The 13,993-nt window shown below is 55.3% G+C and overlaps 2 protein-coding genes across 4 annotated transcripts in view; one reads left to right on the top strand and one right to left on the bottom strand.

Moving 5' to 3' along the window:
* Positions 1-13,993, bottom strand: part of Lims2 (LIM zinc finger domain containing 2) — a 42,070-nt gene that overhangs the window by 8,060 nt on the left and 20,017 nt on the right. For 2 of the 3 annotated variants that reach the window (XM_045150194.1, XM_045150192.1), the window contains exons 2-4: positions 10,761-10,920; positions 7,007-7,073; positions 6,648-6,768 (exon numbers count right to left, since the gene is read on the bottom strand). In XM_045150194.1, coding sequence (XP_045006129.1) covers positions 6,648-6,768; positions 7,007-7,073; positions 10,761-10,916 — 344 coding nt within the window. In that variant the 5' untranslated portion in view covers positions 10,917-10,920. Of the gene's footprint in view, positions 1-5,431; positions 5,549-6,647; positions 6,769-7,006; positions 7,074-10,760; positions 10,921-13,993 lie in introns of those variants that run through there. The other variant, XM_045150193.1, reaches the window with a different exon arrangement.
* On the top strand, positions 43-7,655 carry Gpr17 (G protein-coupled receptor 17). Its single transcript, XM_045150196.1, has 2 exons — positions 43-261; positions 2,654-7,655. The coding sequence occupies exon 2, from the start codon at positions 2,673-2,675 to the stop codon at positions 3,693-3,695; it is 1,023 nt and encodes a 340-aa protein (XP_045006131.1). The 5' UTR covers positions 43-261; positions 2,654-2,672; the 3' UTR covers positions 3,696-7,655.

Here is a 13,993-nt window from a genome sequence, read left to right on the forward strand (position 1 = left end):
GCTGGGGACACACTGGGATATTCACAGTCCTGAGGCGGCCAAGGCAGCTCGAAGAGAGCCCACCCCACAAAGGCCCCCTCAGGAATGAAGCAGCCTTTCAGGGCCACAGGGGCTGCAGCCTCCCCTGCTCTCCTTAAATAGCCAGCCGTCCTCCTGCGGCTGCACGGAGCGGAGCCCGCCAGGTTCCCCAGCCGCACCGGCCCCCAGCTCACCTGCGGGCCCCAACACTCCTGCCCTGCCCCCCTGGGTCGTCTGCAAGAGGTAAGGGGCAGGTGCGGGCGGGGAGCCGGGCGCAGGGAGTGGGTAGAGGTGACCCAGGCTGTGCGGTCACACAGCGTCCCCAGTGCCAGGTAATGCTCTGTGGCTGCTGAGTTGAAATTCTTGTATCCCAAGCTGGCCTTGAACTCGCTGTGTAGCCAAGAATGACAAATTTCTGATCCTCCTTTCTCTATTTCCCTTGGGTTACAGGCATGAGCCGCACCCAGTGTGTGCTTACCCAGGGTTTTGTGTGAGCTAGGCAAGAGCACTGCCTACAGAGCCACACCCCAAATTCTGACTTGATTTTTTCGAGGTAGGAATTCACCGTGGAGTCCCAGGGTGGCCTCAAACTCACAGTGATCCTCTACCTCTGCCTCCCAAGAGCTGGGATTAACGGCATATGCCACCACGCCCAGATCCAAATTCTTACTTTTTTACTTTTTAATTGATTTATTTATTTATTTATTAGATATAGAGGGACAGAGAGAGAGAATGGGTGTGCCAGGGCCCCTAGCCACCGCAAACGAACTCCAAGTACATTTGCCACGATGTGCATCTGGCTAATGTGGGACCTGGAGAATCGGACCTGGAGAATCGAACCTGGGTCCTTAGGCTTCACAGGCAAGCGCCTTAACTGCTAAGCCATCTCTTCAGCCCCAAATTCTTACTTTTTGAGCAAGGAGCTGTCCATTTTTATTTCCCACCAAGCCCCACCCCCCCCAAATTAGGTGACGAATCCTGAAACATAGACTCAAGAAAGAGGGCACTAACTCCAGTATGTGCTGTGTGACAAGGCACGCTTCCAGCTCTAGCCACAGGGCCCTATTGGCCCCCAGAGGTGAGGCTCTGGACTCCCTCATACCCCACCTCAGGCTTCAGAGCACCCTAGGTGGAAAAGAGTATCCTATGCTGGCCCGAGCCCCTGCAAAGGTCTTCCAAGGCCCAGAACTCCACCTGGAAAGCCACTCAAAGTGGAAGTGACTGGCTGAGTGCAGAAAATTCCAGAAAGACTGGGGCTCTCAGGTGCTGTGGCACAAAGCTTGCCCTCTGCACCTCGGCGCATCCCTGCTAGGGTGAAGCGCAGAGACACTACTCGCTACAACAATGAATGCGCCTGTGCCGAGCAGGCCCAGGCCAGCTGGCCAGGGAGGCGACAGGCAGGTGCCAAGCACTGGACTCTTAACAGCAGAGCCCACCCTCTCCCTCTCATCATGAGTGGGGCTCAGGGATTCCCAGTGTTACCCTTGCCATACAGAAGGTGCACCTGGGGGTAGAAAAGAAAATGCGGTTGAGCCGGGCGTGGTGGCGCACGCCTTTAATCCCAGCACTTGGGAGGCAAAGGTAGGAGGATCGCCGTGAGTTCGAGGCCACCCTGAGACTCCATAGTGAATTCCAGGTCAGCCTGTGTTAGAGTGAGACCCTACCTCAAAAAACCAAAAAAAAAAAAGAAAGAAAGAAAAAAGAAAAGACCTGGGGAGATGCCTAGTGGATAAAGGTGGACGGAGGACCCCAGCACCCAAGTAAAACGCCGTGTGCAACAGCGAACTTGCAGCACTCCGTGGCAGAGACAGAAGGAGCCCTAGGGATTGCTGGCTTTCCAGTCTAGCCAAATTGGTGAGCTCTGGGTTTAGTAAGAGAACCTGTCTCAAAAAGTAAGGAGGGCTGGAGAGATGGCTTTGTGGTTTGAGCAACTGCCTGCAAAGCCAAAAGACCCAGGTTCAAATCCCCAGGACCCATGTAAGCCAGATGAGCTTGTTTCTGGAGTTCATTTGCAGTGGCTGGAGGCCCTGGTGTGCCCATGCTCTCACTATCTGTCCCACAAATAAATAAATAAATAAGATTTTTAAAAAAAAGTAAGGTGAGAGCAATTAAGAAAGACACCCAGCATCAACCTCTGTCCACAACACATGCACCATACATGCCACATGCACACACGTGCAAACATGCATGCACACATACATATGCAAACAAAAGAATAAGAAAATGGGGGCCCTCCCCGCCATCCACAACTCCAGACAGTCAGGGCTCCCATCCCCTACCCTCACGGGGTGGGCCCTATCCTCCAGCCTGAGGGTCATCTGGCAACTGCCTTGGAGTCCTCGTGCTTCCCATGGGGAACCCAAGCCTCAGTTTGAATTTGTATTTGGCTGGAAGTTCAGAAAGTCTCTGAAGTTCAGCCACCTCCAGCAGGCGTAGACGGTCCCTGGGCTCAGGAGGTCCTCTGTGTAGCCCATTAGTGGTGCCGAGTTTGGAGCATGTCCATTCCTCTTACGTTAGGAGCCAAGGGCTCTGAAGGCAGCAGAGGTCTGACCTCTGACTTGGGGGTAATCGAAAACTTTGCCACCCTGGGCGCCCTGTGACCTGTTTGCCTCCTCCTTCCACCCTTGTCCCCCAGCTCTGCCTCCAGCCACAGCATGAATGGCCTCGAGGTGGCCTCCCCAAGTCTGACCAACAACTCCTCCCTGGCCGACTCTGAGCGATGTGGGCAGGAGACACCTCTGGAGAACATGCTATTCGCCTGTTTCTACCTCCTGGATTTCATCCTGGCTTTCGTGGGCAATGCCCTGGCCCTGTGGCTTTTTATCAGGGACCACAAGTCAGGCACCCCGGCCAACGTGTTCCTGATGCACCTGGCCGTTGCAGATCTGTCCTGTGTGCTGGTCCTGCCCACCCGCCTCGTGTACCACTTCTCTGGAAATCACTGGCCCTTTGGGGAAATCCCATGCCGACTCACGGGCTTCCTGTTCTACCTCAACATGTACGCCAGCATCTACTTCCTCACCTGCATCAGCGCTGACCGCTTCCTGGCCATCGTGCACCCGGTCAAGTCCCTCAAGCTACGCAGGCCCCTCTATGCCCACTTGGCCTGTGCCTTCCTGTGGGTGGTGGTGGCCGTGGCCATGGCCCCGCTGCTGGTCAGCCCGCAGACAGTGCAGACCAACCACACGGTCGTCTGCCTACAGCTGTACCGAGAGAAAGCCTCCCACCACGCCCTCGCGTCCCTGGCTGTGGCCTTCACCTTCCCGTTTGTCACCACGGTCACCTGCTACCTGCTGATCATCCGCAGCCTGCGGCAGGGCCCCCGCGTGGAAAAGCGCCTCAAGAACAAAGCTGTCCGCATGATCGCCATGGTGTTGGCCATTTTCCTGATCTGCTTCGTGCCCTACCACGTCCACCGGTCCATCTACGTGCTGCACTACAGCAGCGGTGGGGGGAAGTCCTGCACGGCCCAGCGCGTCCTGGCCCTCGGGAACCGCATCACCTCCTGCCTCACCAGCCTCAACGGGGCCCTGGACCCCGTCATGTACTTCTTCGTGGCTGAGAAGTTCCGCCACGCCCTGTGCAACCTGCTCTGCGGCAAACGGCTCGCGGGCCCGCCGCCCAGCTTCGAAGGGAAAACCAACGAGAGCTCACTGAGCGCCCGGTCAGAGCTGTGAGCCCTGGGGTGCTGTCCGCAGGCCCCAGCCCAAGACCCCGGCACAGGCCACCCGACGACCCAAGCCGGAGAAGTACACCTTGTCCCAACACCTCCTGAGCAAACATCATGAAACAAACGTCAGCAGGTCCCCACCTGCCTCCAAGGTGGCCCAGCCTTCACTTCAGCAAATCCCTAAAGAGAAAGGACTACGGAGATGGCCTGGCTGCCCCTCCACACGGACTGGCTTGGCCCTGCTTCCTTGAAGCTCCCAGACATGGTGACCTCACCCGTGCTAAGGGGGCAGGGGGCCAGAGAGACAATTCTGGAACAATGAGAGCCTTTCTTCCCCACTAGGCTCCCAGCCCCCTTTACACTACAGGCGCATGCATAGCAGCGACGCTCTGTAGGAAGACCCAGAACACCAGCTGTCCGGGACCCCGGAAAAGAGACACCACGGATCTCGGTGAAGACTGTCCTTCAAAGCGCAAGGAGAACTGAGCGCCCTTTATGGCGCCTGTGCCAGATGATGCTTTTCTTAATTTAGGGGACTTAGACTCTAAATGACAGTAAGGACATTTCAAGCTGGTGGCATGTGAGCCCAGCAAGCAGCCAGTGCCCACATGCCTGCCTGTAGCCTGACACTGACTAGGGTTTTCAAGCAGGAGAAGGTTGCCCGGCCAAGCATATGGCATGGGTGAGAACCACAAACCCCAACCAGAGGCAGGGCACTGGGCATGTGAAGCAGATCATACCGGGGCATCCTAAGCTCTTCTCTCTCCTAAGAGGCCTCCACCACCAGCCTCTGCCAGCCTGGCTTTGAGCTGTTGCACATGGCAGCGTGTGTGGATCCTTGTAACACACCCTTGCTCACACTCATCTGCACTTTTTGTAAACATCGCAGCTTTAAGGTGAAGGAGGCAGTGTATCCGCAATGCAACGACCTCCCCTTGAACTTCCTTCTCATCCAAGAACAGCCAAGTGTGTCTCAGGTGGTGGTGGGGGAGAATCAGCGGTCTTGCCGTGCTTTTTGGTGGCCTCGCGGAGCATCTGCCCCACGCAGACCTGAAGTTCTGCATCACAGGGCTCCAAGCAGCAGCTGGGCAGGAGGGTAGAAGCAGAGACTCATCCCCCCCCCCCCGTGCCTATCATTACAGCGACACTACCTTCCCGTCACACTTTGCCTTCTGAGACGTCTTCAGTCTCCCCCATCTCCCCAGTCAGCAAGTGGGGAGGTGGCCGTGTGCAAGTAAGCCCAAGAGAGAGGACAGGTGCTCGGGGAGACAGAGGCTAGATGGATAGGACACTTGCTGTGCACCCATGAGCACCTGAGTTTGGGAACCCAGGACCCGTGTAAAGCCAGGCACGGTGGCACACACCTGTGGTGAGATGGGAGGCAGAGGCAAGAGACTCCTGGAAGCTTCCAGGTCCGTGAGCCTGGTGAACAGTGGTGAAGGAGAAAGCCTGCCTCCAGGTGGAAAGCGAGAACCAACACCTGGGGCTGTCCTCTGACCATGGCATGCACACACGTGTGCACACAAGTGCGTGTGTACACACACACGAACAGGCATACACATGCCACACACCAAATTCTTTAAAAAAGAAAGAAAAGAAAGAGGGTAGAGGATCCATTCCAGGCAGAGCTCCGATTAGTGACTCTTCCTTAGCACGGTACCCTCGGTGCTGGCCGTTGGCCCCACTCTCTGCTGCCCGCCCCTCATGGCCCTTCACCAAGGCAGCCTGCTGAATGCCACTCACCATGCCAGCCCTAACGGTGGCAGATCCAACAGGAGGCCACCTCCCTCTTTCACAGAGCTGCTAAGGGACAAGGTCATTGCCGGCTGTGCAGGAAGAAACCATGGAGGGGCTGCAACAGGAAATCATGGTGCCCAGACAGAAAGGGAGTGGCAGTCTGACAGACAGCTAGGAGAGCTCCAGGAGGCAGAGCTTCCTTAAGGACGGGAAACAGCTCTGTTGCGTGGGCGACGCCTAGAGCCCCCCCTGGACACTGCATGTGGTTAGAGGAGTTCAGCCACTGACCAGGAGGTTTGGGGTGGCCCCTGGAGTGTCCAACATGCCACTGATAGACCTGAGATTTCCTTTTCAAAGGAAGATGTGGAAGGTTGAGGACAGAGCCCCGAAGAACTCCTCTTGGACACAAGGGGTCCAGGGGCAGCCAGCACAGCAAGTCAGCAGAGAGCAGGGCCTGGCTGTGAGAGCCCAGGAGGCGAGGGGGCGCCTGGCAGGGCCCAGGGGTGCTGAGATGCAGAGCAGGCTGGCAGGAAGGACTGCAGCACACACAGGCGCTGCAGGGGGCTCTGGGCAGGTCAGGGGCCAGGCTTCGGCCACAGGGGAGGCAGAGAGACTGCAGTGAGATGGGCGGGACTGAGGAGAAAGCCCAAGGCCTCTTGGAAGGGGACACTTCCTTGGGTGCAGAAGTGGACTTTGGCCCTGAATTTAAAGTATGTTCAAGGAACCTGGGTGGGTGAGATCTCCCCAGCATCGTTTTTTTTAAGGTAGGGTCTCTCACTCTAGCCCAGGCTGACCTGGAATTCACCTCTGCATTCTCGGGGTGGCCTCGAACTCACGGCGATCCTTCTACCTCTGCCTACTAAGTGCTGGGATTAAAGGCATGCGTCACCTCATCCGGCTATTCTCCAGCATCTTTTAACCATGTGGATATGGAGTGGGGAGGTGGGCAGCTGGGGTGAGGGGGTAACAGAGTTCTTTATCCATCCTTGGCCACTCAGGAGCCCTTATGAATTCTGCCCACGGGGAACACTCCTTGCCCCGGGAGGCCCCTGTCTACTCTCCCTCTCCCAGCCTGCGTACTCTGGGGCTGTGTGCTCCCATCACCCGCTGCTCTCTCAGTACAGCTTGCCACAGAGTCAGGAGCATGCCTGGCACTTGGTATGTGGCACCTATGAAAGTGGGCCAAGGGCCCTGCTCTGGGCTCGGGCCACAGCCGCCTCACCTGCCCGCGTTCTTCACAAAGCCCAGGTCAGCCAGCTCTACATCACACAGCTCACAGCGAAAGCAGCCCGGGTGCCAGTTGGTGTTCATCGCCTTGATCACACGTCCGATCACGAACTCACCTGGATGAGGAGGGGTCCCGCTGCTGGGCTGGTCGCTCCCCGCTCTCCCACACCTCCCAAGCCTCGTGCACACAGGCCCATCTCAGCCTGGTCCAGACACCCCCTCTTTAAGGGCCTGCATGGTGATGCTCGGAGAGACAGAGTGAGGAGCTCAGGAAAGGCCTGAGCCAGGCAGGACCGGGCTGCCCGGTCTCCCACCCCGTGCCTCCACCACGTCTCCCGCCCCACCAGCTCTTACCACAGAATCCACAGCATGGAGCAAACAGCATTTGGAAGTCGTGCTCGCAATACTTCCGACCCTCGAACTGCAAGTGGAGACCAGAAACAAGCAAGTCACCCGCCATCCCCATAAGCCTTTGTCCAGTCAGAACCCGAGGGCAGGAGGCGGGGCCCTGGCCCACCATCGCCTGCTGGAGCAGGCCACGTTACTGAATGGGCCCCTGAGGGAGGGTCCTCACGAGCTGCTGGGGCCCCCCCGAGGCGGGGACTCGGCCCTGCGCTGAGGGTTTGTGACTGGGGTCCTGAGAGTGGGCTGGGAGGCGGCACTGGGACAGGAAGAGTCAGGTGCAAGCCACACGCATCACTGCGCCTTTCACGTGTGACCAGCCCAGCAACTCCAGAAGCTGCAAAAGACCCCGGGATGGGAGAGAGAAAGGAGGGGACACAGGAAGGTGGCAGAGAGGAGCTCCTGAATCCTGTGGGCGACAATGGTTGCTGTCTATCACGCACTACCCCCAGCATGGCTAAAGCCTGCCTGTCTTCCTCTCCTTTAACAATTTTATTTACTTCCTTTTTAAAAAGTTTGGGGCTGGAGACATGGCTTAGTGGTTAAGGCACTTGCCTGCAAAGCCAAAGGACCGCGGTTCGATCTCCCAGGACCCATGTAAGCCAGATGTGCTAAGTGGTGCATGCACCTGGAGTTCGTTTGCAGTGGCTGGAAGCCCCAACATGCCCATGCCCATTTTCTCTCTCTTTTTCTTTCCCTCTCTCAAATAAATAAAAAAAAATAAAATAATTTTTAAAAATTTTGACTGTCAAAAAAAATTTGACTTTCCTGTTTTTCTTGTTGTTGTTATTACTTGGGGGAGTGTGGTAGTTTGAATAGATGGCCTCCAATATAGTCAGCGTTTTATTAGTCTGTAGTTTGTATCTGCAGCCACCTAGCTGGAGGCGGTGTCACTGGGCTGATCTTAAGGTGTGGTGGTGGGTTTGAGATTCCAACCTAAAGAGATGCAAAGTGTGCCCAGGTGGAGTTCCTGAAGTGTGCTGTGCTGTGTGGCTTTTGATTTTTGCCTTGTGCTTCTTTCTCTCTGCTTGGTCCTGTGAAGGCAGGCCAGCTTCTTCTGCCATTATGGAACTTCCCCTGGATTTGTAAGCTTCAATAAATCCCTTCCTCCATAACTGTGCCTGATCTGGAAGTTCATCTCAGTGAACCTGAAGCTGCCTGCTACAGGGAGTATGTATCTAAATATATGCGTGTGTATTGATATGTGTCTGGACACCCAGGTACGTGTGGGTGGTACATGCGTATGTGTGTGCGCGTGACCTACAGGCCAGAAGTCAATGTCAGGTGTCTTCCTTTTTCACTCGCTGTCTTATTCTTTGAGACAGAGTCTCTCACTGTACCTAGAACGCACCAATTTTGGATAGGCTTTTTCTTTTCTTTAAGAGCACCAGGACCTCAGTCACTGTGATTGAACTCCAGATGCTAGAGCTACCCAGTGGGCATATGCAGCCTCGTGCTGGCCTCACCTTTGTGTCTGGCTTGCATGGAATCTGGAGAGTTGAACATGGGTCCTTAGCTTTGGCAGGCAAGCGCCTTAACCACTAAGCCATCTCTCCAGCCCCTCTCCTGGCATTTCATGGGGTGCTGGGACCCAAACAGGTCCTCATGCTTGCACAGTAAGCACTTAACACACTGAGCCACGGCCTCAGCCCCTCCGGTTTGTTTCTTTGTTTGTTTCTAACAAGTGTCTCCTTCCACCCCTGAGGCTGAACCCCCTCAGCAGGAATACCCCAGCACCTGCCGTGTCCTGTGCTTGGTTCTGGCCGCAGAGCTCTGCTCAATCCTCTGCTGCCTCCGCAGCCAGCAGGGCTCCTAACCTGCCACGTGACTCCCACGTCCACAGCCTCCCGCCGGCTCCACCACCACCTTGGAGGTCAGTGCCTAATCTGCCCTGAGGGAGGGATGAGAATGGCCTAGTGCCTGCGGATGCCGTGCTGCCCACGACACCGACATGGAGCTGAAGAGAGACACACCATGGCCACAGCATAGCAGAAACAGCCTCAGAAACAGAGGCGACGAGCAGGTGTAACAAAGCAATGGGAAGTGGGAGTGGAGTTCTGAGTATTTTTAAACTTTGTTTTTAATAAAATGCTATCCCTGTATACTTAAATGATTGGCTTTTTTGGTGTGTCATGTTTATATGCGTATTCCTGGGGGGTGTGCACACATGTGTGTGGAGGCACATGTATATTTGTGCACACGCATGTGGAGGTCAAACCTGGAACTCAGCAATTTGGCTGGACTAGCTGGCCAGCAAGCCCCAGCCCTGGGTTTACAAGCACACACAAACACTTTCATGCAAATGTGGAGGATCTGAACTCAGGGCCCCACGCTTCCCATATGACAGTCATTTTCTCCACTGGTCTATCTCCCTCATATCATTATTTATTCGGCTGTGTTGAAGGACCAGCATTTACATACTGCTCTGGGCCAATCCACTCCAGGTCACTTCCCATTCATCTGCATTAGCTCAGTAAACCCCGATCTTGGTCCCACCTGGTATCCCAGCTTCTGTTCCTGACCCACTCACAGCCTCGGCGCAGCACTATGAGCAGAGCATGCTCTCCTCTCCCTCCTCTGCTCTCCCCTCCTCTGCTCTCCTCTCCCTCCTCTGCTCTCCCCTCCTCTGCTCTCCTCTCCTCTGCTCTCCCCTCCTCTGCTCTCCTCTCCCTCCTCTGCTCTCCCCTCCTCTGCTCTCCCTTCCTCTGCTCTCCTCTCCCTCCTCTGCTCTCCTCTCCCTCCTCTGCTCTCCTCTCCCTCCTCTGCTCTCCTCTCCTCTGCTCTCCTCTCCCTCCTCTGCTCTCCCCTCCTCTGCTCTCCTCTCCCTCCTCTGCTCTCCTCTCCCTCCTCTGCTCTCCCCTCCTCTGCTCTCCTCTCCCTCCTCTGCTCGCCCCTCCTCTGCTCTAACCTCCTCTGCTCTTCTCTTTTTTTCCCTTCCCTTCCCTTCCCTCTCTTTCTCCCCTCCACACATGCACGCGCACGCACACACACACACATTTGTGGGGTTTTTTTTGTTTTTCTGAGGCAAGGTCTCACTATACAGCCTAGGCTGGCCTTGAACTCAAGGTCCTCTTGCCTCGGCCTCCCAAGTGCTGACATTGCAGGCAGGAACCTACATAACCGGTTTCAAAGGGGTCCTTTCACAAGCTGGGCAGTGGTGTGTGTGACTCCTCTGTTCGTAACCCTTCAGTGGCTCCAGTCTTCCAGACAGGAAGCTCAAAGTCCCTAGGGAGCTCCTCCTCTGTGCCCCATCTCCTGCACTCTCTTTCTCTTTTCCTTGCTTCCACTGGCCTCTCCCCAGACACCCCTCCTGCTCCCACATCTTGTGCCCTCTGCCAAGGACCTTTCCTGTAGGTGAGTGTCTGGCTGGCTTTTCTTCAGGTCCTCTCAAGCACTACCTTTCTTGGTCTCCCACCTTCCATAGTGAAACTCCCTATTTTCAAAACATGGACACCAGCTCATGGACCAAGAAGTCACCATGTTTACTGTCGCCCCACCAGAGAGCAGGCACCACGACGCAGGGTGTTCCTGCCCCAGGGCCTTTCAGAGCAGGCTGGATGAAGAACTGAAACGTGAGAGGTTCGTTCCCACTGTGGGCCGACACAGGGGTGCAGTGGGGAGCAAGGCCTGGACCTGTCACTGGGCAGCCACAGACCCCGGAGGGTAGGTTGAGGGTCCTGGTGCTCGTGCCCCAGAGCCCCCTTACCTCATAGAAGAGCCCCTCGGGGAATGGCCGGAAGCACTGAGCGCACACGAAGCAATGCTCATGGTAGAGCTCCCCGTTGCTGTTGACGATGCGCTCTGCAGGGGCAAAGCGGGCCTGGCAGCGCTGGCACACGGCGTTGGCCAGCGTGTCCGACATGTTGCTGGAGGGCGGGGAGAGAAAAGGTGCACCCTGAGCAGGGGCTGGTGCCGCAGACCAGCGGCCTCGGCGGGCCTGTCGTTGCTACTGTTGCTTGGAGACAGGGCCGCCTGGTGCCCAGGCTGGCTTGGAACTCACGATGTAGCCAAGGATGTCTTTGAACTGCTGATCCCCCTGTTTCCACCTCGCAAGGGCTGGGGTCAGGGGCATAGGCCACCATGCCCAGTTTATGATGTGCTGAGGATCAAACCCAGGGCTTTGTGCGTGCTAGATATGGTGGTTTGAACCAGATGTTTCCCGTAAGCTTATGTGTTCTGATCGCTTGGGCCCCGCTCATGGCAACCCAAGAGGGGAAGCCTTGCTGGGGCTGTGCAGCTGCGGGTGGACGTAGAGAATTACCAGCTCCCAGCTTGCCAGTGTTAGACGCCTCACTCTCCTCTGCTGCTTTCCACCTGCTCTGCTAAGGAGGTGAGGCCCAGCATCTTTTCTGTGCCGTCATGAAGTGTCCCCTTGGGACCGTATGCCAGAATACATCCTCTCCTCCCATGACATGTTTTTGGTTGGGCATTTTGTCCTAGCAACAAGAAGGTAACCGCACACTGGGCAAACACCTAGCCAAGTGAGCTGCGTCCCCGATCTGAACACCACCCCCCTGAATGTGGCACATGCTTTCGAGATATGCAGTTGCACATGCAGAAATCGTGGTGGCGCACGCCTTTAATCCCAGCAATTGGGAGGCAGAGGTAGGAGGATCATAGTGCGTTCGAGGCCACCCGGAGACCTCATGGTGAATTCCAGGTCAGCCTGGGCTAGAGTGAGACCTTACCTACAAAACAAAACAAAACAAAATGCAATCCCTCTCTCCATCCCAGTGCCGGCCTTGGCACTGTGGGGCTCAGCAGCACCCAGCCATGTGGCACTAGTGTGGTCACCCAGCACAGCTGCCCACGCACATCCCTCCCCACAGCCATGTGCTGCAGACACGCTGAGCCCCACAGTCCAAGGCCGGGGACTGATGCTCATCCCCGGCAGCCCCTGCAAGGCCAACACAGCCTCTCCAGCTACATAGGGAGGAGGAGAGGCCTGGAGAGACCCAACGCCCCAGAAGCCACAGTGGACGGGTGAAGCCTGGATAGAAACTCCTATTTGCAAGCCCTCAGGGGAGGCTCACCTGCAGGTCAAGACCGGCCAGGCCACAGAGCTCCAGCCCAAGCACCCAGCTCACACAGCTCAGGCGGACGCAGCCTCGCCCTGGGACCCACAACCTCAACTACAGACAGACCAAAACCATGGCTGTGGCAGCAGTTAAGGCCAGTGAAATGAGGGACACGAACTAGGTGCTGGCCTACAACAGAGCCCCACTCAGGATGGCACCACAGTTGTCAATGTCACTGAGCCGGTCCCCGGGCTGCTCAGTCTTCATGGTGCCCGGCCAGCTCTTGGGGTGTTGGGGCCACCTCAGCCCCCTGTGTGCGCCCTCCTCGGGGCCCAGGGAGCATCTAGACTCTTAACCTTAAAAGCCAAAAACAGCTGCTACTGCCGCTCCTGCCTTCCAACGGGACTGAGACTCACGTAGCTTGGCCAAACTCACTCAGCAGGAAGCAGGAACTGTATTTGAACCCAAACTAACCAAAGGTCAATAGTTCTTTCCTCTGCAGGACTAAGTTTCAAACCTGCCACCCCAAAGCCGTGCAAGCATCCTGCCCTGACGAAGGCAAAGTGCGAATGTTTGTGGGCATGGAGGATCCCCTCATCCACGCTGGGCACTTGCCCATCCCCAGGATTAGTAACAGACTTCTCCTGGAAGCAGTAGAATCCAAGCTAAACTGGTGACCCCTGTAATTCAGATACCTTTGCTCAGCGATGGGCTGAGAATACTCACTAGAAAAGTCAGGGCTGAGGAAATGGTAAGTGGTTAAGGTGCTTATTCGCAAAAGCCATTGGCTTGGTTTGAATTCACTAGCCCCACATAAAGCCAGACCCAAAGCGGTGCACGTGTCTGGCATTCGTTTGCAGCAGCAGGAGATGCTGATACACCCACTTATAAGACACACGTGCAGGGCTGGAGAGATGGCTCAGCAGTTAAGGCACTTGCCTATGAAGCCTAAGGACCCATGTTCAATTCTCCAGGTCCCACTTAAGCCAGATACACATGGTGGTGCATGTGTCTGGAATTCGTTTGCAGTAGCTAGAGGTCCTGATGCATTCATTCTCTCTCTCTCTCTTTCTAATAAATAAATGATAATGAAAATAAAGAAAAAAAGTCAGGCATAGTGGCGCACGCCTTTAATCCCAGCACTCAGGAGGCAGAGGTAAGGAGGATCGCCATGAGTTCAAGTCCACCCTGAGACTACAATAGTGAATTCCAGGTCAGCCTGGGCTAGAGTGAGACCCTACCTCAAAAAAAAAGAAAAAGAAAAAGAAAAAAACACACAGGCACATACATATGGAAATAAAAAATAAATAAAATCTAAAGGAATTAAATAAAAAATTTTAGGCTGGGAGCACAGCCAAGTTGTCAGACATGTGCTTAGCATTTGTAAAGCTAGGTTCAATTATCTAAGATGATAAATAAAAGCAAAAAAGAAAATAACCAGGGCTAGGGATTAGCTCAGTGGTAGAGTGATTGCCTAGCATGTGCAAGGTCCTAGGTTCAACCCCAGCATGAAAGAAAGAGGTGGGGGAGGGAGGAAAGAAAGAGGGGAAAGGAGAGAAAGAGGAAAAGAGAGGAGAGGTAGAGGGGAAGAAGAAAGTACTGAGAGTACATGGGCATGCCACCATGCCTGAGTTTTATGTGGATCTGAGCTCAGGCCTTCATGCCTGCATAGCAAGCACCTTATCCATTAAGCCATCTCCCTAGCCCTTCCCTACAAGTTACCTTTAACCCAAATGCTGTCCTGAGGATCGTGATGACATCTTCAATCATTCTGCTCCATCCTACCCTGGACATATACTGTCCCTTCGTCGGGGGTTTCTATACTGTGCACAGTACAGGAGAAAAGACTGTATATAGGGTTCCTGACTCTGCCATTTCAGCAACCTACTAAGGGTCCTTGGCACTCATCTCTTGTGAATAA

This window comes from Jaculus jaculus, chromosome 5 (genome assembly GCF_020740685.1).
Source record: "Jaculus jaculus isolate mJacJac1 chromosome 5, mJacJac1.mat.Y.cur, whole genome shotgun sequence".
In the NCBI taxonomy this organism is placed as follows: Eukaryota; Metazoa; Chordata; class Mammalia; order Rodentia; family Dipodidae; genus Jaculus; species Jaculus jaculus.